The 26,457-nt window shown below is 57.8% G+C and overlaps 1 protein-coding gene across 1 annotated transcript in view; it reads right to left on the minus strand.

Moving 5' to 3' along the window:
- Positions 1 to 1,702: 1,702 nt before the first annotated feature.
- MYO15A (myosin XVA) overlaps positions 1,703 to 26,457 on the minus strand; it is a 52,759-nt gene continuing 28,004 nt past the window's right edge. Inside the window, exons 32-64 of the mRNA XM_070226611.1 lie at positions 26,285 to 26,445; positions 26,078 to 26,172; positions 25,405 to 25,525; positions 25,148 to 25,215; positions 25,000 to 25,077; positions 24,663 to 24,843; positions 24,439 to 24,571; positions 23,996 to 24,101; positions 23,771 to 23,843; positions 22,509 to 22,630; positions 22,267 to 22,326; positions 21,753 to 21,828; positions 21,308 to 21,423; positions 21,101 to 21,219; positions 20,224 to 20,365; positions 19,449 to 19,560; positions 19,295 to 19,369; positions 18,622 to 18,800; positions 17,847 to 17,962; positions 17,514 to 17,586; positions 17,162 to 17,234; positions 16,844 to 16,917; positions 16,527 to 16,609; positions 14,997 to 15,127; positions 13,738 to 13,832; positions 13,446 to 13,523; positions 12,966 to 13,062; positions 11,001 to 11,161; positions 9,805 to 9,938; positions 6,888 to 7,021; positions 6,417 to 6,550; positions 4,967 to 5,107; positions 1,703 to 2,762 (exon numbers count right to left, since the gene is read on the minus strand). Coding sequence (XP_070082712.1) covers positions 2,661 to 2,762; positions 4,967 to 5,107; positions 6,417 to 6,550; positions 6,888 to 7,021; positions 9,805 to 9,938; positions 11,001 to 11,161; positions 12,966 to 13,062; positions 13,446 to 13,523; positions 13,738 to 13,832; positions 14,997 to 15,127; positions 16,527 to 16,609; positions 16,844 to 16,917; positions 17,162 to 17,234; positions 17,514 to 17,586; positions 17,847 to 17,962; positions 18,622 to 18,800; positions 19,295 to 19,369; positions 19,449 to 19,560; positions 20,224 to 20,365; positions 21,101 to 21,219; positions 21,308 to 21,423; positions 21,753 to 21,828; positions 22,267 to 22,326; positions 22,509 to 22,630; positions 23,771 to 23,843; positions 23,996 to 24,101; positions 24,439 to 24,571; positions 24,663 to 24,843; positions 25,000 to 25,077; positions 25,148 to 25,215; positions 25,405 to 25,525; positions 26,078 to 26,172; positions 26,285 to 26,445 — 3,643 coding nt within the window. The 3' untranslated portion in view covers positions 1,703 to 2,660. The remainder of the gene's footprint in view (positions 2,763 to 4,966; positions 5,108 to 6,416; positions 6,551 to 6,887; positions 7,022 to 9,804; positions 9,939 to 11,000; positions 11,162 to 12,965; positions 13,063 to 13,445; positions 13,524 to 13,737; positions 13,833 to 14,996; positions 15,128 to 16,526; positions 16,610 to 16,843; positions 16,918 to 17,161; positions 17,235 to 17,513; positions 17,587 to 17,846; positions 17,963 to 18,621; positions 18,801 to 19,294; positions 19,370 to 19,448; positions 19,561 to 20,223; positions 20,366 to 21,100; positions 21,220 to 21,307; positions 21,424 to 21,752; positions 21,829 to 22,266; positions 22,327 to 22,508; positions 22,631 to 23,770; positions 23,844 to 23,995; positions 24,102 to 24,438; positions 24,572 to 24,662; positions 24,844 to 24,999; positions 25,078 to 25,147; positions 25,216 to 25,404; positions 25,526 to 26,077; positions 26,173 to 26,284; positions 26,446 to 26,457) is intronic.

The raw sequence follows: 26,457 nt of genomic DNA on the forward strand, positions 1-26,457 counted from the left end.
ACTTGCAGAAGGCCACACAGCTAATCAACAAACAGATGTGGAATTTGAACACAGGCCTCTCTGGCTCCACAGCCTGGGTCCTCAACTACCAAGCCAAGATTCTCTTAAGAGGCTTGTGGGTCCTGAGCAAGAGGAGGAATCCCTGGGCAGGGGGAGACCAGAGGGGTATGTGGACACTGGAACCTGGCCAAGTCCAGGCCCCATCCCACATGGGGGCAGCAATGAGATCCTTCTGATTACTTTTCAGCACCCAGATATGATGGTCCATCCTGCCACACCCCTCTGAGATCCCAGGGCTTCAGCAGTTGACTGTCTCAAGCCCCGGTGCCACCTAGATATTTGCACGGTTCTCTCCCCGTGCTGGGCTAGGAACCCTGGGGTTTGGTCCCCTCTACTCTGGATCTCCCCACGTCGACCTGCAGTTCCTGTCTTTCTGGGTCCTGGCCCAGGTAGCGGGGCCTAGTGTGGTACCCCTAGAGTGCCTGGGGGCCATAGCAGGGTCTGACTCTCCTCCCACCCCTGACTCTTGCCGCTCTGCTTCATGAGTGTTGTTACCCCCTCTTAGGAGGGCTTGGCTCTCTGATGACACCCCAGAGTCACCAGAACAGCTGTTAAAACCTTGTGTCTTAAGGCCCAGGTCCTGAAATCCAAAAGCCCTGGTGTTCTGGTCATCCAGTGTTGTGCAACGAACCATCCCAAACTGAGACCTCAGTCACTTATCTGCTCACAGATCGGCCAGGGTTCGCCTGGGGCTCCTCTCAGGCCCCAGCGCATCAGCTGGGGCAGCTCACCCTGGAGGACCCCCTTCCAAGCGGCCTCGCTCACACAGCCCTCTTGTGCTCTGAAACCCAAAAAGCGCTCACCTCTCACCTGGGCAGAGCTACTGCAGCAGGGCTAACGATGGTAACACACCCTCTGGATCCTTCTCTACTTCCTTCACCTCCCAAATCAGCTACGGACACAGTCGGCTCCTGGAGGAAGCCAACCTAAGGCAGCAGTAAAAGTGGGACAGCCCCATGGTGTATGTATAATGGGCTCTTCCTTAACCGTCCCTGTCTCAGGACGGTTCCGTTGATCCCCTAGTCTTGCCTGCAGGACTTCCGAAATCTCTCCCAAGTTGTCAGCTTCTCCCCACCTCTCACCACCACCAGGGTCCACACCACAGTTTCCTGGGGGATGCTCCAGCAGCCTCTCCTCTGGTCTCCTGCTGCCTATATTCACTCTGCTCTGTGGTCAAAATGAACTATGAAAGTACAACCTGCAGATTGCCCCACCCCCACCTCCCACTGAGAAACCTTTGAAGGCTCCTCATGGCTCTTAGGATGAAATCCTAAATCCTTAGTGCAGCCCGCCAAGCTTTCCCCAGCCCATCCTGGCCGGCTTCTTCAGTCTCCAGTCCTGCCACTAGGAATGTCCATTCAGAGTCCCTGCACATGCTGTTCCTTCTGTCTGGAATGCTGTTCCCTCCTCTCATCACCTAGCGAACTCTCTCTCACAAGTCGTCCTGATTTATAGTTATTTAAAAGTGAGCAACTCCCAGTGCCTGGCATGTGCATAGCACACAGTAGGTGCTTAGTAGGTACTGAATGAGACAATAAATCCTTCCTCTGACACCACAGCTCCAGCCAATTATGCCCCCACATACCTATCCAGCCTTCTGCTCGCCTCCCCAACAAGTTCCCCAAAGCACCACTACTTTCCATCAACATTCATTCATTTATTTATTCTTTCATTCATGTGACGAATATTTCTTAAATGCTTACTTTGTGTTAAACACTGTTCTAGGGAAAAAATACCATTTTCTCTGTTTGGAGAAACATTTCCATCTATTCCTAGCAAACTCCTACTCATCCTTCAAAACCCAACTCCAATGTCCCACTCTCTGGGAAGCTGTTTCCCAGACTTCTCCCTCCCCAGCCCCTAACACAAAAATTCTCTCTTCCTCCACTGTGCCACTCTCGAACCTTGTGTGGCCCGGACAGTGATGGGGGCCTAGGATTGGAGCTATCTAAGGAGTGTGGAGTGGGGGCACAGGAGTATGCAGGGAGAGGTAAGAACAGATGTCTACTGGAAGCTCTGTTCATGGGCAGTGCCCAGGGGTACAACCAGACTTCCAACTCCTGCCTCCTCCCTCCAGCTTGTTTTCCAGCCACTCAGCAACTCCATGGAAGAATGGCTGCCAGCCACACCTTTTAGCTGCACAGAAATGACCAAGGGTCCCAAATCCAAGCTGAGCAGCAGTGCAGGGGCCCCCACGGAGGACACGTGAGGGGCCAGGATGTGGAGCTGGAGCAGAGCTGAGTGTCAGACCCGGATACACCACAGGCAAAGTCCAGCTTGTCCAGGCCCTGGTGTGGGGCTTCCCTGCCACAAGTGGAAGTCAGGGGCAGGGCCCACAGGGGGACATGTCAGGACGCCCCACTGACCAGGCTTTGGAAGTTCCTCTTGCTATCTGACCCAAGTTTCCAGGCTCCAAATCCATCCCAACTCTTGATCGGTCTTCCTGAGTTCTGGGGACTTGGGTTCTCCTCCTTTCTCCTCTTGGTGTCCGCAATGTTCTGGCCTGTTACAGGGGTTACTGGCCCAGAGAGGCCCAGTTACTCCCCTGGAGGCATACAGCAAGCCTTCTGGCAGAGGGCAGCCGGAGGGCAGGGGCTGGGTCAGAGCAGCGTGATCTCACTGGGGGGCAGCGTGAGCCGCCTCTCCCGGGCATTGAGCAGGCTCTCCACATGCACAGCCACCACACGACACAACTCCAGGCCCTGCAGAGAGACAATGAGCGTCCACACCACCCATCACCTCCCCAACTCTTGCCTTGGGGCAAGATGTGAATGGGAGAGAGGCGGGGCCAGGACTAGCGAGCCCACCTTTCCTGGCACTGGGAGGACGTGAGAAGCTGAAGGAGGAATGCTGGGCTGCAGGCTGGAAGGGGTGAGCAAGCAGGAGACCAAGCGCATCTGCTGGCTTTGCTACACAAGAACCGTGTGACTGTGGGCCAGTTACTTCACCTCTCTGAGCCTAAGTGGCCTCATTTGTAGGGTCTCAATTTACAAGAGCCTGCCTCACAGAGCTGTGGTGAGGATTCCATAAGATTTTATTACCGTAAATGCTTTAGATTTTAAAAATATTAGTTCAGTCAATAACTGGTAACAGTTTCTAACTACGTGTTGCCATGGTTACCGCCTGGCACCCACAACCTAGACTAAGCCGGGTCCCAGCCTCAGGGCTCCCGGTTGTGGTGGGGAATGAATGAATAAATGTGTGCCCCACACATACATGCCAGAGGCAGAGGTGGCAGCATAAAGAGGGCACAGGGCTGCGAGGAAACAGAGGAGCCAAAAAGGCCTCCGTCCATCCGCTTCCTGAGCATCTGCTCCGTGCCGGGCACTGTGCCATGGACACAGCCCTGCTCTCTTGGGGCTGAGACAGACAATAGGCAAACAAACAAATCACTAAGTAGTTTGCAAGCCATAGTGAGGGCTATGGAGGCAGAGAGAGTGGATTATCCGGAGGGGCGTCAGGAAGGCTTCCAGAAGATGATGTTTGTGCTGAAACCTGAAGAAAGGGAGGGAGCCCTGTGATGACCCAGGGGCCAGTGTTCCAGGGAGAGGGGACAATGAGTGCAAAAGGTCTGGGTCAGGCAGGGGAGGGCAAGCTCATCCGAGAGCTGCGAGAGGCCAGGGCTGCCAGTAAGCCAGCAAGAGAAGAGAGGGGTGAGAGCAGAGGCCACAGAGACAGTGAGAGGAGGGGAGGGGTGAGAAGGATCCTGCGAGTGAGGTGGAGAGGCCTGCTGGTCTCCAAGGGAGTTGTGAGGGGTCAGGGCAGGAGACAGGAGTCTGGGGGCTGTCAGGGCAGAGACAGTTTTGAAAGCCTCAGGGCCAGAGAGGGTGCTGGGAAGAGGGGAGACAGCAACATTTAGTGGTCACCCAGGGGAGGAGGCCCCAGGAAAGGAGGTGAGAAGGAGCGGGGGGCAGGTGCAGGGACAAGGTGGTGTGCTGCAGGGAGAGCTCTGGGAGCAGGGTTCTGGGAGCAGGGCAGGATCAGTGGGGAAGGCCAGGAGCAGGCCTGGGGCACAGTGGGAAGAGGACTGGGAGCCTGGTCGGGAGGTGCAGGTTCTCCCAGGGGCAGAGGGGCAGGAGCTCTGTTGCGCTCCTGTCTCTCAGAGGCAGGGCTGGACCAGTGGAAGCCCCGCTCTCTTGCCCTGGGTAATTAACCTCTTCAAGGCAGGCCCTGGCATAAGGGGTGGTCCTGGGCCCAGATGTTGAGGAGGGATGTGGTGGGCTGGAAAGGGCAGACGTGTGGGCTGCAGCCCCGGTTCTGCCCGTTCTGTGAGCCTCAATCCTCTCTCTCCAATGGGGTAAGAACTCTGGTCCTGCTCCACCTGCAGGGGGCCATGACACTGAACAGGAGCCTAGAGCTCACCCACGCCTGTTAAAAGCAGTCACAATTGCTACAAATATGAGAAGGGACAGGGCGGGCCTGCTGTCACACGGGGACCCCTGCCAACCCTTGATCCCAGCCCCACAACCTGTCTTCTGAGCTTCAGCCCAGGTGAACTTCCTCAGAATTCCCATGCCCTGCCCTCTCACCAACTTTCTATAGCTACCCAGTACCCTCAGGAGAAAGCCCCAAATTCTTAGCTTGACATTCAGGGACCTTCAAGACCTCCCCTGCCCTGGGTGTATCTCCCCAGTTCCCCATCAAACTCCTCACTATTCTGCAAACAACCAGGGCCTTTTCCCACCAGCCCACCACCAAGATGCTTCACTGGGAGGCCACTGTAATGGTCCACAGTGCTGTGCAGTGTTGGGTTACTTCTGTCCCCTGCACCGGGCTGGATACTCCCTGACGCATGGCCAGGACCTGACCAATCTTGGAGGCAGGCCCGCCCAGAGAAGAGCCTGGTGAGTTCAATGAGGGAGGCAGAGGCTGGTTGACAAGGCCTGGGTGGCAGGTCAGGGCCCACCTGCTCCAGCTGCAGCTGCATGGTGCGCTGGGCTGCCACGTCCCCCAGTGTGATCTCCACATAGGGGTAGCTGGAGCTGGCTGTGGGCCGCTGGGTCCGCGTCGACTGGATCTCCTTCAGGGGGAACTTGACCATCAGCTCCTGGAGGGGAAGAGGGCAGACAGGCTTGTGGATGGGAAAGTCTCATCAACCCTTACCCCTCCGCTGTAGATCAGATCAGTAGAAGGTAGGACACCCTGGTTCGAGTACCAGTGACCCAGTGACTTGCTGTGTGACCTGGAGCAAGTTGCTTGACTTCTCGGGGCCTCAGTTTCCTCACTTGTGAAATTGATTCAACAAATACCGATGCACACATCTACACTGTGCTAGGCACTGTTCTAAATGTTGGGACTGAGGGATGCAGAAGATGCTGGGGGTGCCGACCTTCACATCAAAGCTGCTTAACACCTGCACCTCTTTATTCGGCCCCAGGAGCAAACTCGGAGCACGTGCAGGGAAAGCCAGAGCGATGAGAGTTAATGCCTCGATGAATGACAGATGGGGACAGGGCGGAGTGACACTGCAGCTCCCTTGCCCCCAGAACAGAGGGCATCCTCTAAGGGGGTGTTCCATGCTGGCTCCCTGGGCTCCCAGCCGGACTGAGCACCAGCTCCCACAGTGGAAACTTGCTTGCTCACACGCCCTCCCCCAGACGGTGAGGCGTCCCTCCCAGGTCTCACCTCCTCACTCCAGCATATCCCAGAATCACTCCAAAGAACCCCTGCCCCGAGTCCTCATCTCGGGCTCCACTTCTGGGGGAACAACTGACAAAAAAGTCCTCTTTTTATGGACTGAATTGTGTCCCCTTCCCTAATCCATCTGCTGAAGCCCTGACCCCAGTGCCTTGGAACGTGACTATAACAGGAGGCAGGGCCTTCACAGAGGGGGTGAAGTGGAGGCGGGGCCGTTGGGACAGGCTCTCATCCAGTCTGACTGGGGTCCTTATGAGACGACGAGATTTGGACACAACAAAGACACCAGGGACATGCACGCTGAGAAAAGGCCATGTGAGGACAGAGGGAGACGACAGCATCCACAAGCCAAGGAGGGAGGCCTCCGAGGAAACCCACCCTGCCAGCACCCTGATCTTGGACTTCCAGCCTCCAGACTGTGAGAAATAACTTTCTGCTGCTCAAGTCCCCAGGCTGTGGTCTCCTGGCACGGCAGCCCACGCAGACGCAGACACTGAGTGCTTGGCGTGTGCGCTACCTCATCTCACCTTCGCACAGCTCCACGGGTTGGCTTCTATTGCTATGCCCATATTCCACATGAGGAAGTGAGGCTCAGAGAGGGCAAGAGACTTGCCAAGGGTCACACAGGTGGTAAGTGTGGAGCTGTGCTTCCACCATTGCGAACCTTGGCCTCTTGGAGGAGAGGGAGCTAGGGGCCACGCCAGGCTGAGGCCACTCACATGGGTCTCCGTGCTGAGGAAGTTTAGGCCATTCTGGTTGACAGCCAGGATGCAGGGGGCCGGCACAGCAACGCTGCTGCAGCTCTGGACGAAGAAGAAGGAAGAGCCGAACATGGGCAAGGCGCTGAGGAGGCCTGGGGTGGGAAGCAGGTGGTCAGTGTGACAGCACAGCTCAGCAGGGACAGCCACAGGCCTGAAGTGCGTGCCCTCCCTCAGCTGCATCCGGTCCTCCTCCTACCTCTGCAGCCTCCCCGTTTCCTCTTGGCACCTGCCTCCCTCACCGCCAGCTCTCTCCGCCCAGGGCCACCCTAAGCCTAGCTGATTTTAAAAAGGTGTTTTCTCCAGGCTGGTGCTCAGCCTGGCTAGCACTGAAAATGCCTTTGTGCAAAGAAAAAGGTGCCTCCATCCCCGCCCTCCGGGATCCCTCCTGAGCAAAGCCGCCATGGTTCTCTCCCCGAGTAGGACTCTTACCCAGAAACTGGGTGCGGGCCTGGTGGGGGCTGAGTGCCTGCGTCTGCTGCCGGTGCTGGCTGACCAGGTTGAGCCAAGCCGAGCCGGCCGTGGTGCAGTAGAGCTGGGCCGGAATGTACTCCTGGACCTCCCGCCTGCGTGTGCAGGGAAAAGTGGTCCTGAGCGCCGCTGCCGCACGCGCTCTGCACACGCAGTCTCATTCAATCCTCACCACGAGGCAGGTGTTATGCAAAACGGATGTGATCTTTGCATCCCCTTGGAAGACTAAATGCTGGGGCGTGCAGACGGGTGGAAAATGGGTGTAAAGTGTTCACAGGGCCTTGGCACTCAGTAGCCACTGGCCAGTACCACTAAGCTCCCTGTTTGAAAATGAGGGAATTGAAGCTCTGAGGGGTGCACCAACTAACCTCGGGTCACACAGTGACTGAGTGAGTCGGGGGCTGAGACTTGAACCCAAGGTGGGTTCGTCCTTCGTAGCCCCTGCCTCCAAGGAGAAACCTAGGCAAGAGGGCTGAGAAACATGGATGGGGACCATATCAGGGTGGGCAAAGCAGCCGCCACTGGCTGGTCGGAGGGTGGGGCTGAGGAGCACTGGCCCCCGGCTGGCCCCCAGGGCCATAGGCACCCCCAGCTGCTCCAGTCTCTGTCACATGCTGGCTCCCTCAGGGTAGCCCCTTTGCCTCTCAGGACATCTGAAGAATACCAACAGCAGCCCGGGCCGATGAGCTGCTCTGGGCCGCAGACTAGGGAAGGGCTGGGAGAAAGTCAGGGGAACCCCCTTCCCCTAAAAGAGCCCCCAGGCGACAGCTTTCCATCTCTGCACTGCCAGGGTAAAAACCTGGCATCTGGACACAGCCTCCCCAAGTCTGGATCCTGGTTCCCCCACCTATTAGCTGGGTAAACTTTGGTAAGTCATATAACCTCTCTGGGCCTCAGTTTCCTTATCTGTGAAAGGGGAAAACAAAATGCCCTTGGGAAGATTAGCTGAGATAGATGTGTGCAGAGCGCATGACAAAAAGTTAAGAACTCGATTATTTTTTTTTTTTTTTTGAGGAAGACTAGCCCTGAGCTAACATCTGCCGATCCTCCTCTTTTTGCTGAGGAAGACTGGCCTTGAGCTCACATCCGTGCCCATCTTCCTCTACTTTATACGTGGGACGCCTACCACAGCATGGCTTGCCAATCAGTGCCATGTCCACACCCGGGATTCGAACCGGAGAACCCCGGGCCACCGAAGCAGAATGTGCGCACTTAACCGCTGCACCACGGGGCCAGCCCCTCGATTATTTTTATAAAGGATGGGGATTATACTTTTGTGTGCTTCTTGTGTTTTTTGCTTAAAATTACAACATAAAAAGAGCTTTACGTGTTGAGGCCTTACTGCGCTATGGGTACTGGGACATGCACTGTATATACATCATCTCACTATTATTCACTCCAGGAATTCTCGCGGTACGGGGAGGGTCTGAGAGGTCAAGGGGACACCCATAATGACACTGGGGCGCTATCCACCTCTCTGTCTCTCCTCTCACGAGGGCACCGTGGGGCTCGCAGAGGCTGCGCACCACGTGAGACTACAGCACACGGGATGGTCCTGCTGTCTTCTATCAAGCCAGATGGTAAAGAGATGAGCAAGATGTAAAATAGTGCCACTCTTCTGACTGAATTCTTTTGGAAAATACAGTTTTTTCATAAGTTATTTATATTAACATGTAATGTTAATTTATATTATTTGTATTATGATTATTATATATTATTATAATTATAGTTATTATATAGTTATTTATATTAACATGTATTATCCTTATTTTAAATTAATTAACAAGTCAGTACTTTTAAGTTGTTTTCCAGTTTTAATTTTGTTTGTTTGTTTATTTGTTTTGAGGAAGATTAGCCCTGAGCTAACATCCGCTGCCAATCCTCCTCTTTTTGCTGAGGAAGAGTGGCCCTGAGCTAACATCCGTGCCCACCTTCCTCTACTTTATATGTGGGATGCCTACCACACGGCACGGTGTGCCAAGTGGTGCCATGTCCGCACCCAGGATCCAAACCAGCGAACCATGGGCCGCCAAAGAGGAACGTGCTAACTTAACTGCTGTGACACTGGGCCGGCCCCTCCAGTTTTAATTTTGAATAAGGTAAATATATCGAAAGATAAAACCCACATAAACAAAAGCTCTTTGGCGTCCTATTTTCAAGACGCTAAAAAGGTCCTGAGACCAAAAGTTGGAGAACAACTGATCACCTCTTTAAGAACATCATTTTAAAGGCTGCCTAGGGGCCGGCCTGGTGGCACAGCTGTTAAGTTCACACGTTCCTCTTCTCAGCGGCCCAGGGTTCGCCGATTCAGATCCTGGGTGTGGACATGGCGCTGCTTGGCAAAGACCGTGCTGTGGTGGGCATCCCACGTATGCGGTAAAGGGGAATGGGCATGGATGTTGGCTCGGGGCCAGTCTTCCTCGGCAAAGGGAGGAGGATTGGCAGTAGTTAGCTCAGGGCTAATCTTGCTCAAAAAAAAAAAAAAAATAGTAAAGGCTGCCTAACACCCCAGAATTTATTTAAGGAATCCCCTGTTGTTGGAGATTGAGGTTGCTGTTGTAGGTGACACTGCAGTGAACGTTTTTGTGGCCAAATCTTTCTGCATGGCCACGTGTATTTCCTAGACCACAGGGACTGTGTGTCCTGAAAGGTTTTTATCATTAAATTGGCTCTGAGCTGTTAATATCAGCCAGAAGCAACCTGTTGTGCAAAGAGGTAGGGTCCCAGCTCGTAGGCGAGTTGGAGACTTCAGCTCCCAGCCAGGACAACTCCTCTCCACACAGCCTCCCTGGTGCAAGAGGGGAGCCTGGGAGCCAGGGACGGCCAGTCTGAGGAAGGCGGGGGCCGGGGTGGGGGCTGGCAGTGGGCAGGCGCTCACACGCTGGGCAGGTAGAGGTGGCCCTTGGCCCGGTGCTGCAGCGAAGCCAGCTTGGACACCTGCTGCAGCTGCTGCTCGCTGGGCTGGCTGGCCGGCACGCTGCTGAAGAGGCCTTTCCGGTAGTCGGGCAGGACCTGCGGGCAGCGTTCGGGTGAGGGGCTGCAGGCGGGCGCGCTCAGGCGCACACCTGCAGGCTGGGCAGACACACGGTTTTAGTGGTTCCAGTCCCATGTGCTTCTGGGGCTGGGGTGGCCCGCCACTCTCCTGGGTTTTGGGGAAAGATGAAGGAGGCACACGAAGGTGAGCTGTGAGGGCTGTGGCCTTGAAGCCCACATGGGAACCCCCACAGGGACCTGGGACAGTGCGGGCACCCACACTGTGGCACGCAGGACTGTCTGTTGAGCTGGGGTTTCTGAAAACTGAGCATGCGCCTGAGTCCCTAAAACAGACCGCTGGGCTGCACCCCCGACTCTGAGTCACTAGCTCCAGGCAGGACTTGAGGATCCGAATTTTAACGAGTTCCCAAGGGATGCTGCTGGCCCGCGAGGCACACCGTGACGGGCACTGCACTGGAGTGCTCAGGGCAGTTGTCAACAGCAACACCACGTGGCCGCAAAAGCTACGTGACCGTATTTTGTACTCGGAATTGCTGAAGCTTTGGTACCATTTCCACAAAAATCACACGCGATTTGTCCCAGCACTTCCACAAATGCCAGCACAGCAGTGGGGAGCCAGATTTTGTAAATTCCTCGATCCTCACTTAGAGAATCAAGTCTCAAAGAAGAATAACAGAAAGACAAAAGTAACAGTCTAGCCAAAGCGTGCTGCTCAGGCCTTTGAGTGAGGGACAGGCCAAGCACTGAGGAGAAAATCAGGAGGAAAGGGGAAGTCAGAGCGGCTGATAGAGGTGCTGTTGGGGGCAGCCTTGCAGGGGAGGACTTAGATAAGCAGAGACTCAGGAAGGGCAGGCCAGAGAGAGTGGCAGCACGTGCAAAGGCCCAACAATTAGGTAGCGAGGGGGACCTCATTTGATTCCTCCAAGGAGATCAAGCAGGGGAGCAGAGGCATTATGGCTAGAAATGTCAGTGGGGCCCAAATCACGAAGGCCTCAAATGCTAAGGCCATGGAGTCTGAGCTCAAGGGCCTGGGGAAGCCTGGAAGGTTCCAGAGCATCAGAGTGGCCCACGTGTGCTGACCTGGTTATAGTGCATGGTCACGTATAGCTCATTCTCAAACTTGAGTGGCTGATCCCAGAGCACACGCCGGAACCAGAGCATGTAGCCACCGTCCACGTGTTCCATCTCTGAGGCCACGTCCAGGATGTAGGCACGGCGGCTGAGCGGGCACACGTGCTGGCCTGCAGAAAGCCGGGGACATGCGTGTGCATGTGTGTGCACCTGTGCAGAGCACATGTGAGACCCCAACCTGCCACCAGGCGCGGCACGGCCTCAGGCAAGCCCCCCGCTGCTCTGGGACACGGCCTCCTCCGTAAAGGAGAGCATGCTTATGGAACAGGGTGCCCTGTGTTTGTGGAATGTTGATGGCCACAGGTGGGCATAGCTCCAATTCAAAGCTACAGCCCAGTTAGGTCTAGGAAAGTGCCATGGATTAGGCTCAGAGAAAGCCCAGCCCCTTTCCAGAGGAGGCTGCGGACAAGGAGAAGCATACTAGGCCTCAGATCATGAGACCTAGTGGGTGCCTTTCTGCAGAACTCCTTCAGGAAAGACCCACTACCGAGTTCCTGGAGGGGCGGGTAGGGAAGACTGGGGCCTGGCACTGAGCTCATAGGAGAAGCTTAAGTTTTTATTTCCTGCACTGACATTTCTGCTCCCCATCCCACACCTTCAGTAAAACTTTACCAAAGAGAGGGGGTATGGCACGATGATAAAGCCCAGACTCTTGAGGCCAGACTGCTTGGGCTCAAATCCCACCTGTGTGACCCTGGGTAAGTCCCTTAACCTCCATGGTGGGCTGAATAATGGCCCCTCCGCAAAGATGTCACACCCTACTCCCCGGAGCCTGTGAATACGTTACCTTCGTGGCAAAGGGGCTTTGCAGACAAGATTAAGTTAATGAGCTTGCGATGGGAGAGGATCCTGGGCTCCAAGTGAGCCCAATGTAATCCCAAGGGTCCTTATAAGAAGGAGGCGGGAGGGTCAGAGAGAGAAAGAGACAGATTTGAAGATTCTACACTGCTCACTTTGAAGATGGAGAAAGGGGCCACGAGCCAAGGAATACAGGCAGCCTCTGGAAGCTAGAAAAGGCAAAAAACCATTCTCCCCTCAAGCCTCCAGGAGGAGCCTGCCCTGATGACACTCTGATGTCGGGACTTCCGACCTTAAGAACTATAAGATGACAAGCGTGTCTTATTTTAAGCCACTAAGTACATGTGATTTCTTATAGCAGCAACAGGAAACTAATATAGCCTCCCTGGGCCTCAGTCCCCCCATCTGTAAATGGGGATGATAATAGTCTCCATTTCACAGAGTTGTTGTGGGCAATAAAGGAGTTCACAGAATTAAATGCTTTGAACGGTGCCTGGGACACAGTATCTGCTCCATCCACGTCAGTTATTGGGACCGTTTTGTTACCACCTTCTCCTCCTCCCACATCCTGGCTGGACTTGGGGCAAACAGGGCTGAGCACACATGGCTCAGGGCAGAGGCAGCAGCGGGGAGAGCTGGATGGAGCCAACAAGCTGGTGGCAAGAGGCCAGACCATGGTCTTGAGTGGGTGGGTACCAGATGGAAGGGGCTTTGGGCCGCATGAGAAGGGCCTGGTGAGACAAAGGGAGGGTGCTCTTATGGCCACTATTAAGGCATAAAAGGCAGGAAAAAATGCTTGTGCTTGTGGGTTCCAGGAATCAGGGCCTATTAAGGGAAACTTTCCTAGGATGGAAGCTCCTTGAGGCCAGGGCCTGGAGCAGAGGGAGGAATCAGGGAGGGCCCTGTCCTCCACAAAACCCAAGTCTGGTGGGAAGACAAACTTACACAAAATGAAGCAGAGAGGGGCGGACAGACGGCTAGGGGGTGTTCGGTGCTCAGAGAGGTCCTTCCACATGGGGGTTGAAGGGCTTCCTGGAGGAAGTGGCATCTGACCCGGGCCTTCCAGGCCAAGTGGTGAGCATGAGTCCGGCATGCACGGTCCTCCTGGTCACTTACCTCGGTTAGTGACAACAAAGATGACATACTCGTCAAAGGCCTCAGGGCGCGTCAGAGCCATCTCAGCACAGATTTCCTCCACCACATCCAGGGCCACCTGGGTGAGCAAAGAGTGAGGCTGTGCTGGCCAGCCAGGCAACCTCCGTCTTCCCAGCCCGCTCAGGCCCCAGGAGGCTGAGCAGAGTTCCTCAGGCCCTCTGCGCAGAGGCGAGGATCCTCCAGGTCTCTGAGAATCAGCCTCATGCAGGGAAGGAACACAGCTTTTGGAGTCTGAGTGACTCTGGCTCAAATTCTGCCTCTGTCCCTTGTCTGCAGTACAACCCTGAGCCTCAGAGGCTGTTTGCTCTTCTAAGAAATAAGTCCTTCCTTACGGGGCTGTGGGAGAGGCGGGGAGAGCTCAGTACCCCTGGGGACTCACTCTGGAGGCCGGGGTGTCCCTGCCCCTCCGCGCCCGCTGGCTGGAGGCAGCTCTTCACTTACAGTGCATGTCTTGATTTTGAGATGGCGTTCAAGGCCTCCGGGGAGAAGAAAGAGCTGCCTCTTGGAACTGCGGCCCGCCTACAAAAAGGAGAGGTGAGGAGACGAGGAGGCTGGGTCCTGGGATCTGGCCAGCCGTTGTCCCCTGCCATGGGAGTTCCCAAGCTGAGGGGTTCCGTGCAGGCAGAGGGCACCTGGACCAGTCTGCACATCTCTGAGCGGTGAGTGCACATGACAGGGTCTCTGGGACAGGGCTCAGGTCTCATCCTGACCCCCACTCCCACCCCACACTCACCAACATGGCCCGAAGCTCCATGCTGCTGGGGAGTTCCAGACGGCCGCCGAAGCGCAAGGTTTTCTGCAGGTTCTGCTCACAGGCCTTGGCGATCCCTGCGAGAGACAGGGAGTCAAGGCCTTGCCCAGGGTAGGTGGTGGGAAAAAGGGGCCCCTCTGGCCACCGGCCAGGAGCCCACTGCATTCTCTCCACACCCCTGGGGTAGGCATTTACTCTCCCACTTGATAGCTGAGGAAAGAGCTCAGAGAGGGGAGTCAACCGCCCAAGGTCAAGAGCTGGAGTACAGCAGCTGGGGATGAACCAGCACTCCACGTGGTCCCCTTGGCTCCCTAGGAGCCCTGGAAATACCTGTCCTCTGGAGCTGTTGACTGGATGATGGCCATGGTGATGTGGCTGTGCCCCTGCCAGACGGGCCCTGTGCCAACTGCCCTCCCTCACCCAGTGTCCCAGTGCAGGACCCCACCGCCTGTTTCTCTATTTCTCTGGGTAAAGCAGTGTCCTCACCCTGCTCTAGGGAGGGGTAGGGTCAAGAATTCTAGGGCACACTCTGCTGCCTTCACGGATCGAAGCGCCCTTCCCTGGAGCTGGGTCTATTCACCTCTGAGTCTGGGAATGTTTGTTAACTGAATCAAAGAGGAGGATTCCGAGGTGGAGAGAGTGAGGTCCCCTATCGCCTGCATGGCTGCCGTGGTGACCAGAGGGGCCCTAGTCTCTTTCTTAGGGGGACCCACCGGTTGCTATGGAAACGAGGCTGGGGGTGAGGCTGAGGAGTAGCCCCTTTCCTCCCTACCCCAAGGAGGGAAAGGCTGAGACCCTGCCACCAGCTTTAGGCCCACCCCTGCCTGGACCACTCCAGAGCCTTGCTGGTTCCCAAAGACCAGAGAAACAGGGCCTCAGCCCAGGCCTCCAGGCCCTTGCCACCTCCTTCTCCTCTTCTCCCACAGGCCACACATCTCCACCCCCAGCCTCTGGTCCTGCCACTCAGCCCCCATAGAAATCCCTCCCACGTGCTCACTACCCAGAGCAACACTTCCTCCACTTCCTTCCCTGACACGCAGCCCTCCTCACTGATCAGACAACCCGCCGCGTCAGCCCCTGCAGGACCTTCGCAAGTGTCTGGGGAGTGAATTAATATTAGTAAACATTGCCTGCCACCTGTGAAGGGCCAGGCCCTCTGAGTTTCCCCTCATGCTCACTGCCCAGCCAGTCCCCATGCAGACAGGCCCTCGGCCCTGGGTCCCCACTTGCTGGCTCCTCACCCTGGAAGGGCAGGCCTGGGGTCCGGCTCACATCTTGGAGGAAGCGAACAAGGTGTGGCTGGAGGACCTCAGAGCAGCTATGGTAGGCGGCCACAATGTATAGCAGCCTCCAGCCTCTCTGGCAACTGTCCCTGCAAGGACACACACATAGGACCACAGCACAGGCGGCCACAGCAGTGGAGTGCCACTCCAGGAGTCTCCTGGGATTGGGCTGGAGGTCTGCAGCTCTGAGGCAGCCCCTGTCTCATGAGGATGTTCCTTCCTGCCCGGTGAGCACAGGGCAGGGAGGCCCCAAAGCCATGCAGGAGGCATGTTCAGCTTGGGAAGCCAGGGTGGGAGGCAGGAGAGGAAGGGCATGAGGACCCTGATATGCCCGACATGCACAAAGAAACAAGCTTCCCTGGACAGAATCTCTCTGGAGAAGCTTCCAGGTGAAGATCCTTGAAGGAGGGTGAGGGGGAGCATGCTGGGGCTGTGCGGAGGTAGGGCAGGTGAGGCCTGGCCTGGAGGGGCAGCTGGACGTGCTGAGCGGGTCTAGAGTCCCCGGGGGATGGAGAGTTAGTGCAGGAGATGGAGCAGAGGGGGATAGGAGGGGGCCCAGTGCTAATAAAAACAGCACACACTTTGGGCGCCTGCTGTGTGCGGGTCCTGTGCAAGACGTGGCAATTCACCGTCACACTGCCCTGGGGCAACAGTTTCACTTGTGGGGAGCTCTGGTGTCTGGGACGGCACTTGGGCCCCCTTTGGGAAACCACCCACCCCTCCCTAGGTCCCTGTGGTTTGGAGATGGGCATGGGAGCCAGGTCCAGCCAATTAGAGTTCAGCCTCCCTTTGGCTATGGTGACTGGTTTGGGGGCAGGAATGTGACCCGGATCTAGCCAACCAGAGCTCTGTATCCTCCAGCCATTGCGGTTGGTTCAGGGATGGGTACGTGATGAAGGCAGGCCAGTAAGACTGGATTTGGAATTTTTGCTGCAAATATTGGGTCAATCTTGGTTTACCTGGGATTGCTGAGCTGGGAAATGTCCCCCCCAGAGCTACCATCTTGCCCGTCTATGGGAGATGTTGCTTGGTAAGAACACGAACACAGAGGAAAGCAGAGCCAGAATATAGAGAAAGCCTGCTTCCTGATGACCCCTGGATCCAGTAAGCCTGAATCCAAATGTTGGATTTAACTTGGGTTCAAATGTTGGAATTATCAAAAGCTGGACTTAACCAGCTTGAGGCAAGCTGGTAAAACCAGCTTAAACCAGCTTGGATTGGGTCTGTCACTTGTGCCAAGAACCTGGACTCACAAGTTGTCATCGCCATTTTACCGATGAGTAAACTGAAGCTCAGAGAGCAGAAATGGCTTGTCCCAGACCAAGCCATTCCAAATACACTTGCCGTATCTATTGAATGAGGAAGAGGATGAGAGAGAAAGAAACCGAGAGGGGACAGGCCTGGGAGGTGGCAGGCTGCACTGGCCTCTCCTGGAGCACGGACACAGTGCGGGGGGAGGGAAGAGAGGTAAAGGCGAGGCACACTCACTGCTTGGTGCTGGTATTGTCTGTGATCTGCTTCACAACTTGGCAGTAACACTCATCCCGCATGACCTCATGGTCTCCGCACAGCTGTGGGAGGGCAGGCCAGGGCCATGTCACAGACCAGGCACATAAGAACAGAGTGGGCACTCGGAGATAGGCCTGGTGTCCCATTCTCAGGCCCCTCCCCACCGGCGGGATGCATTCCTCTTTGGGCCACACAAGAAGCTCCCCACCCCAAAGTCCTGCAACTCTGGTTGACAGATGGGGAAACTGAGCCACAGAACAGGAAAGGGAGTATCTGGCAAAGCTGGCTGGACTGACCTTCAGGAGGGCGCAAAGCACATCCAGTTCACTCTGGCCCTTCGCTGGGACATCCCCCATGAACCGCATCACAGCTGTAGGAAACACCTGTCCTACTCAGGCCACCAGACCCCCCGGCCACCAGGGACCCCAGAATTGGGCCCCTCCCTGGGAGGCTGTGGCCGGGGGCCAATGAGGGCTTCTTGTCTCTTAAAGGAGCCCCATGTCTGAGTTGGCGGAAGAGGAAGGATCTGAGGACCAGAGGAGTGGTGACGAGCAGGGGTCACACAGCGCTGGACGCCACCCAGCCCAGGGCCCCGGCCACAGTCCCCCCCACACCTAGGAACATGTCTGTGGCCATCTTGTTGAGGCTGCTGTCGCTGAGGTCGATGAGGGACTCCTGCAGTGGGGTCTGTGAGGGAGGGAGAAGCTGTGTCACGATGGAGGAGGAGCATGTCAGAACAGAAGAGGCCACATGATTCTTCCTGTCTTACAAAAGGAGGATCACATAACAAAAAGGGAGCCAGGCCACCACTGGGGACAGATGCCACCCCAGGAAAGAATCCAGGCGCTCAGGGTGCTGAGGACTAGGAGGTCCCACTGAAGACAAGGCTGTTAGCCCCAGGGGCCTGGGAGGGGATCTTGTATCACCATTTTACAGAGGGGGAAACTGAGGCCTGGGGATGGACACCTTGGTGAAGCAGAGCATGTCCTCCAAGGTTCTGGACTCCTGTCCCTCCTTGGATTTCAGCCTGAGGCCATCCCTGCAACAGGAAGTGGATGCTACTGATCAGTCTTGCATAGGAGCCTATGGCCCCACCCTTTCCCCACATGGGAATGTTCATGACCTGATGTCAGTCAACCAGGCAGGAAGGCACCCAGGAGCTGAGGCTGCAGGTGGGCCTCCCACCTGGGTGGTTTCTCACCCCCCCTCCACAAGTGGGGCTTCCCTACTTGAACGGCTGCAAGAAGCCCCAAAAGGACCTTCCCCAGGGTGCAGAGGAGGGGTGGGGCCACCACTTACTGGGGTCTCCTCTGAGGGTCTCGGAAGTACTTCTGGGCAAACTCGAGCATTGTGTATGGTGGCAGAGCCAGGCCGTCCTCCCCACGGTCAGTGGAGCCAGCCCTTACTGGGGGACCCTGCAGAAGGGCCAGAGCTAGGAGGGTTTGTCCCGCCACACCCCACCCACCCATGTCACAGCTGACTCAATGCAACTGCAAGCTAACTATGCCCAGACCCTCTCAGGCTGCCCCTCCCCCAACCCATACGGCCCGCTGCGGTCAGCTGACCTCACCTTCTTGGCCCAGTCACACCCAGCACATGCCCAGCTGACCCCACCCCGTGCCCTACTTGGCCACACCCCAGCACCAGATCTCCCCCTGCCCGAGTTGGCCACCCCAACTGCCTGGTCTTGGCTGACCTAGCTCCTCACTACCTACTTAGTTTTACCTCACTCCACCCCTCAGTGGCTCCCCGCACTTCACATGCCTGATCCCACCCCACTCGACTGGCCCCGTCCTGTCCCAGGTTGACTTCACCTACTGATGGGCCCAGGCTGGTCCTGCCCCATGGCCTGGTCACAACCCTTCCTCTGACCCTCCCTTACCTATGCCATTTGGCCACACCTCCAACTATCTCTGATCACATCCGACAGGTCACACATCCAGCTGCCCCTACCAGATCTGCCCTATCCCCAGAGTGCTCACGCCCTTGGATGACCTTGCTCCCATCCACCTCCACAGTCAGGTTGACGCCCCTTGCTGTCTCTGCCCCATCGGCCCGGCCACATCAGTCTCACCTCCCTCCTGCGGCCCACCTCCCGTGCAGCAGCGGTGGAGGCCACAGCAGCGGCCACAGCAGCGGCCCGGCCCCGGCCCGGCTCTGTGGGCAGCTGCAGGAAGTCAGGGGCGGCCGCGGGTTGCACCAGCTCAGAGGGAAAGCGGCCCACACGCCCATGGATGGTCCCGAACCTCCAACCTAGGAGCCGGGGAAGGAGTCTGAGGCAAACAGAGGGTCTCGTCTTGGGACTAAGAGGGCCCTCTAGAGAGATGGAGCAGCTTCTTGGCCCCTCCCTAGAGCTCTGGGAGGGAGGCATGCCATGGAGCCTAGTTACAGATGAGGAAACAGGCTCAGGGAAGAGACGGCATTCCCTCAGTGGAAGTGCAGCAGAAAATAACGCTGCCTTTGTGGAGCCTCAGGCCCACACAGAGACTCAGCCACAAAGATGGAAACATTAATGCCCACCAAGACCCTTCAGCCAGGTATGCAGGCAGGGGGCTGGGCTGGATGGCCACCAGGAGGCACTGAGAGGCCATGGCAGGCACTTAGGAGACCTGGCCAGGCCAGACGCCTGTGGGTCCAGAACCCTCATTGTGCATCCGCAGTGTGAGTGCATGAAACGGGTGAGCTCTGCTTGGAGTTTCCAGCTCTCGGAGCAGTGGAGGCCGGACAGGGGAGGCCATAGCACCCACCGAAGTCGGGGCCTCTGCGCCGCAGCTCCTCCAGGTATACGACCTTCTTGCGGACAACACAGCCAGCACTGTAGCCTGTGGGTCAGCATCTGTCAGCACCTTCTGGGTGGCCCCTTGTGCCCCTCCGGCACCCACCCCACCCCGTGGCGCTGACCCATTCGAGGTGGCTCCATGGGCTGCAGGTGGATGATATCGCCCTTGTGGAAGGCCAGCAGTGCCGGGTCTTCAGGCAGGAAATTCCTCACGGCGACCACATAGTCTGAGTCCTGGGTCAGCCAGGGGCAGGGTGGGGGGCTGCGGTCCCATGCTCCTCCTCCCACTGCCCCTCACACCCGCAGACATCCCTCCTGATTCATCAGGAAGGGACCATTCCTGAGGTCAGAGGGAAAGGCCTTCCAGGTGGAAAGGATGGCCCCCCAAAGGGCTGGAGGCGTGAGCGCTGAACACAGACCCATGTTAGTGCCTGTGCACATGCCCTACCCACTCCATCGCTCGGCAAAGCTTCCCCATCGAGGCCAGGCTGGGCCTGAAGCAGAGAGGACCTGCTCTGGGTGGGGGCTGCCCAGTCTGGGGGGCGGAAACATTGCCCCCACAGTGGGCAGTGGCAGACAGTATGTCACTGTAGCAGGGAAAGGAATGCAAGTGCCGTGGAGCTCATGGAGGGGCTGTGACACCCCTGCCAAGGGCATTAGTAAAGGTTTTTGAAGGAGCACGCAAAAGGCAGAAAGGGGCGTCCCAGGTGGGGATCCCAGGCGCAGGCTATGCAAAGGCCTGAGGTCCTACAAAAGTCTACAGACACAGCCACTGACACACACGTGCATCCATACTTCCCAGGCAGGCGTGGCTCGTAGATATCTGGGGTGAGAGAGCCCTGTCCTTTGGCCCTCAGCCCTGGGGGTAGGGGGATGCATCTCTGGGAGGACCCTAACCTTCTTCAACTCCAGGATGAAGTCGTCCACCAGAGTCTTGACCTGGTGAGCCCGGGCTGAGAAGAGGATGACCTTCTCGCTGGCCAAGTTGAACTCTAGCATGTTCTGGGAGGGGATGGCCACAAACAGGATATCTGCAAAGCTGGAGGATAGGAAGGTGGCATGAGGGGAGGACCCCATGGCCAGAGGGATGCCCTCCACCCCATCTGTCCTGCTCCTCCTGAGACCGGCCTCCTCTACCTCCCCCCATGCCCCCAGCTCATTGCCCACCACTCTTTGAACTGGCAACATTCCAGCTCCTTCCTCCCTTTGCCTTTTATTTTTCTTCTTTTGCCTCTTGATCCAGCCTCCCAGATTCTGCCCACACAAATCTCTCTCTTTCACTCATTGACCAAATTCTCTCCATCTTTCAAGGCTAGGAGCTTTCACCCAAGCGGTGAGTGAAGAATAGAGATTCCTGCACTGTTGTTATAAAGGACAAAAGGGGCTGCGGGCAGGGAAGGGTCTGAGGACTCAGTGAGGTCTCACACTGAGCATCCTTTCCCTGCCGGGTTGCACCACAACTTGGTTGTTCACAACACAGTTGTCCCCACCACACAGTGACTCTGTGAGGGCAGGGCTGCGGTGTGGTCCGGGAGGCAGCATGGGGTGGTGAGCTCCTAGCTCATCCACTTCCTGGCTGTGTGACCTGAGACAAGCAACTTCTCTCTCTGAGCTTGTCTCCCCATCTGTAAAATGGGCTCCATCAAAGTGCTCGGCACAGAGCCCAGCACACTGGAGGTGCTCAGTAATTGGCTGTGGGAAGTCATGAGGAAACACTGAAGCCAGTTCATGGCCCAGTGTCCAGCTATCCCATTCTGGCCCGCCTGCCAGTCACCTGTATGTGCGCAGGACCCGCAGCTGCCCACCGGCCTCTCGGCTGCCCTTGACCATCCGCAAGAGTTTGATGCCTGTGTGGGACACAGCTAGCATCTGTACACCAGTGCCCACGCTGCCCTGGAGTGGGGATAATGGACTTGTGAGGGTCTTCCAGCCTCATCCCGTAAGCCCCTGGGTGGGTGGGAGGTGGGAAGGGGGCTCGAACCGTGGCGGGGAAGAGGCGAGAGAAGTAGACCTCCCAGCTGTCGCGTGCGGTGCTGACCACAGCCCGCTTCACGCTCTCCGTCACCAGGGGCCTCTGCGTGTCCAGCTGGTTCTGGGCTAGGGGACACCAGGCCGGGTCAGGACCTCTCCCTGCCCCCTGCCGGGCCACAGTGCAGGGAGGGCCGCTGACGCTCAGCAAGAAGGTATTAGATCATTGTGTTCTCAGCGTCCCTACTAGGAAACTGACATCCAGAGGCAGACAGGATGGCTGAGGCCACACAGCCTGTCAGGCAGAGCCGAACCCAGACCTGTAGCCTAGCCATGGGAAAGACCGGAAGCAAAGCAAGGAGGGGTGTCTGGGAAGCAAACGGGGCTGGGCCCTCAGACCCAATCTCCCTCAGGGAAAGGGCTGCCCCATCAATGTCCCTTCCCTCCCCCTGTGGTACCAAACAGGGCCTTCATCTTGAGCCTCTCGTCCTCGGAGATGCGCAGGCAGGCCTCGGAGAGCGTGTCATGCAGGATCTGTGGGATGAGCCAGGATGCGGCAGCCCCTGGAACTCCCTCCACTGGGAACCCAGGCTGGACTGTTGGTGAGTGAGTGGGAATGTGGGGGTCCCATCTCTGCAGCAGGGGTCATCTGTGTAAATCAGAGCCCACCTCCAAGGACACCCTCCTTCCTCACCACGCCGCCTTCCCAGGCCCCAGCTTCCTAACCTCTACAGCGGGTGTGCATTTGACTTCTGGGTGCTGTCCAGCTCCAATAAACTGTGACTCCGGGGAGACGAACTGTGGGCTCACCAGCCCCACCCATGGGCGAGGGGGTTCAGTAGGACAGCTTCCCGTGCTCACTGTGGTCAGGGACCCCAAATCCAAGAGCACAGAAGCAGAACCTGCAGACGGCTAGTCTACTGCCCATTGCCCTGCTGAGTGCAGTGAGGCAGGGGGCAGGGAGCGCCTCACCTGCCGGAACAGGAGGTCCAGCTGCACAGGGTGGCTGTAGCTGTCCTTGGGGTAGAACACCTGTGGGGGTGGGGCTTCAGTCAGGCCCTTCCAGGCCCTCTCCTGACTCCACGCCCAGCCCCGCCCCTCGATACAGCCTGCTCTAGACCCGCCTGCCAGTTCTCACAGGCCCCTAGTTCACCTCTGCCCTGACCCGATGGGGCCCCTCTGTCCCCCTCAACCCCTCCCTCCGCTCTGGGCACCTCTTTGCGCAGGACGATCCGCCATGGGGCGTCGCGGTAGCCGTAGACGTGGGGGCTGAGAAGGCGGTGCAGCCGCGTCTGTATGGGTTCCTCCGCAGGCTCCAGCGACCTTGAGGGCAGCACTGGGGGCGCAGCGGGTGGGGTGCATGAGTGGGAGAGGTGGGGCTGGCGGGGGAGCAGACCGGGGGCCACCTTGCACCAGGGAAAGGGCTAGGGCAGAGCGGGCCCCCACGCCCTTGGCGCAGACATACCTGCTCCTGTGGGGGCATGTGCACACTCATACGGCCCAACCCTTCATTCGACACATACAGAGAGCATCTAGCGCATGGGAGCCTGTGCCAGGGGCTGGGGGCATCAGCAAACAGCATAGACAAGGCGCTGCCTGGAATTTAGTCACCTTGCGGGTGTGGGTGGAACAGACGCTGTGGAAACGACAAAGCTCTTAGTGCTGCGAGCTGGGGTGGAAATAAAACCGCATAATTTAGGAAAGAGTCTGGAGGGCTGGTCTGTGAGGGTCTTTCAGTCTGGGTGGTCTGGCAGAACTCTCTGAGGAGGTGACATTTGAGACCCAAATGATAAGAGGCCAGGCATGCAAAGATCTTTTGGGGAAGAGCATTCTAGGCAGCGGGAACAGCAAGTGCAAAGGCCCCGAGGCAGGAGTGGGCTTGGTGTGTTCTAGGAAAAGTGAGGAACAGAGTATGCTAAGAGAAGAGGAGGAGGAGATGAGTTTGGGGAGGTGAGCAGATCGTGCAGGGTCTCACAGGCCACAGTGAGGAGTCTGAAGTTTATTCTAGGAGCCTTTGGAGCGTTTTTGGCAAGGATATTATATGAGTTGATTTATATCTCTTAAGATCATTGTAACTGCCATGAGGCAGAGGATGTAGAGGTCAGGGCTCCAATCATGATGCCAGGAGGCCTGGGTTTATATCCTTGGTCTGACACTTTTGAGCTGTGTAATCTTGGGCAAGTCACTTAAGCTCTCTGTGCCTCTTTCCCTACCGGTAACATCTGTAGGCACAGATGTAGGCATTGAAGGATTTTAGTGAGGATTTAGTGAGGCCAGGGTGGGCCTGGCCTGCAATCGCTGTTATTGAGGTGCTGATATAATTACACAAATGCCCATACAGGAGGTCCACACAGGCTCAGGGACACTCACGCTCCCCACTGACACACAGACCAAGACTTACCTGTGCTCACAGAGACTCACTTGGACACTTGGACACCTGCCCTTGGCCCCTCCCCACACCCTCGTGGCCCCTCACCTGGAGTGGGCCCCAAAGATGGCCTCGGTGCACTGGTCGCTGGCTTCACCAGGGCCACATCCTCTCTGGGCACCTGTCCCCCCAAAAGAAAGTGCTCAGCCAGCAGGGCGGGCCCCAGGGGCAGCGGCAGGGCCAGCGCTCACAGGGGCAGCTGGCTCCTGAGGCTCCCGGAGGCCCCGCTTTGTCTTCTGTTCTGCCTGGACCCAGCCCGACCGCGCCCCTCACCTGGGTGCCAGGTGCCACCGCCGGGTGGCTCATCTGCCCCTTCAGGATCATCAGGGCCTCCTCATGGGGGTCTGCCTGCTTCACGAACACCCTTCCACCGTCCTTCCTGGTGGGTTGGACACTCAGTCTCCTCCTCCCAGCTACAAATTCCTACAACAGGGAACTCCTTCCTCCGCCCCCCATCATTATAAATGAGAACCCAGAGAGGACCAGGGACAGGCCTGAGGGGGCACAGCACAGCCTACAGAGCAGCATGGGCCTCCTTTTGCTCCCGGGGCTCATCTGGGCCACCTGCGTTATGGGACTCACTCCCTAAGGGTTGCTGCGCAGGGCGCTGTCGACCCAGCGGATGGGCACGTGGAGAGCTGGTGCTCAGGGTCGGTGAGGAGGTCCCTCTCTGAAGGGCTGGAGGGCCGGAGGGCTGGGGTCCAGGCAGGGCTGACCTGCGGGCCCCGGGCTGGCCTCCCCGAGGCGGCTGCTGGTACTGCCTGACAATGCCCTTGATCTGCTGCGTGGGCTGCGGGAAGTGCTCCGAGTTGAGTGGTGAGTGCCGGACCAGCTCTGAGCAGGGCGAAGCTGTAGGCGAGGCGTGAGATGGGGGGACAGGCTGAGACCCCACTCCCGGCCCTGTCCTGGGAGCCCCACCCCAGCAGGGTAGGATACCCACTGGTTTCTAGAGAAGCCCGGTCCAGAGCTAGAATGGGGGCAGCCACGGGCTTGGTGAGGGGCCTGGGGGCCTTGGCCAGAGGGGCTGGGGCCAAAGGCTTTGGAGCAGGGCGCAGGAGCACGGGTTTGGCTGGGGGTCCAGTGCCTACAGACTTCGGCCATGCCTCTGGCGCTGGAGGTTTCTGTGGAAAACAAGGTACGAGACAGGCTTCCTAGGACACACCAGCCTGTTCTCAGGGTCCCCGTGTCTGCCCAGCATGGGCTGTGGGGTCCTAGCTCAGAGAGGTGCAATGATGCCCTGGAGCAGCACAGCACTTCCCTGGGTGGGCCAGGCTCACCTCGGGCAGCAAGGGCCTTGGGGTGGGCCCCAGGGGCTGCTGCTGGAGCGCCATGGCCTGCAGGGTCATCTCCCGAGCCTGAGGAGAGGGGGTGGTGGTAACCAGGCAGGCCCATGGCCGGGGCCCCGGGAGCCCCTCCCGCACTCACCAGCAGCACGGCCTGCTTGTGGATGAAGGCTTGCTGAAGAGCCAGCGTGGAAGCATCCAGGCCTGGGACTGGGGAGCCAAGTTGGAGGGCATGGGTCCCAGGCGTGGGAGACGGGGGGGAAGCAGAAACTCCCTACGACGCCCCCCCAGAGTCTCACCCTGCCACGCCCATGGCTGCCTCCACTCTAGCACAGGGAGGAGCCCCAGAACCATGCGGGCCCCACCCAGCCTGGAACCCACCCAGGCGCAGGCACTGACTTGGTTTTGGCTTTGGCTCTGGGGGACTCCTGGGGGAGTCTTCGGTGCTGCTACCGCCCCCTCTGCCAGGCTGGCCTCCCCCTTTCATGCGGTAGGCAATGGCCGTTGGCTTCTCTAGGTCCTGGAGGAAGCATGTGGCTCAAGTGACCATCTCAATGCCACACACCCAAGTTTCCAAGGCAACGGGTACCTGATACCAGCCATCTTCTCCACCCCGGGGCCTCCTGACGGCCCAGTATCTGCTCTCTGCCCAGCCTCTGTCCATGCGGCATCCCAGCCAGTCCTCCCGCAACCTGTGAGCTCCCAGCCCCTCCCCCTCACAGAGGAGTAAACTGAGGCTCAGAGAGGGGCTGTACCCTGCTCAGGCCGCACATCACGCCATGGAGGGGCTCCTGGGAGTTCCCAGGGTGAGCAAGAGTGCCTGATGGGGGCTGGCGCCCAAAGGAGATGGAGGAGGGGTCCTGGACCTCTCGCTGTGGCTCTTTCTGCCATCAGCCAGGAGCATCGCTAGCCTCTCTAACCACGAGGACACCCTCATCCTTTGCCCGGCTCCCAGCAGAGACTTGAGACAGGTCACCCCACAGCTCTGGCTGGGGTGTTACCCTGTGGGCACGTGTGACTTGGTGTATACATACTGTGCCTGCTGACTGCAAACGCCCCACCCGATCCGTACCGCGTCCCCGTGGAACAGCACGGGGTCGAAGAGGCTGTCCAGGTAGCGGTCCAGTCCCCTGTGGGGCACAACAGGTTCTCGAAGGCTGTCCAAGTCTGGTGGGGCAGGAGAGAAACCCCAAAAGTCAAGCTCTTTTCTCCCGCTGATCACCTCCCGCAGCCCCCAGGTTCCCTTCCCCACCAGACACGGTGGCCACTGCTGGTTGACCTTGGTGGGTTGCTGTCCCTCTCTGTGCCTCAGTCTCCCCATTTGTACTGTCCTCGTTGTGGCTGCAGTACCCATCAGAATCAGCCCCTTTGGGCATGTGCCCCTGGGGCTGGGGCCTAGTGGGCGTCTCCTCATCTGAGTCCCAGCTGTTCCCAAACACCCTGTGGGGGAGG

This window comes from Equus caballus, chromosome 11 (genome assembly GCF_041296265.1).
Source record: "Equus caballus isolate H_3958 breed thoroughbred chromosome 11, TB-T2T, whole genome shotgun sequence".
Classification (NCBI taxonomy): domain Eukaryota; kingdom Metazoa; phylum Chordata; class Mammalia; order Perissodactyla; family Equidae; genus Equus; species Equus caballus.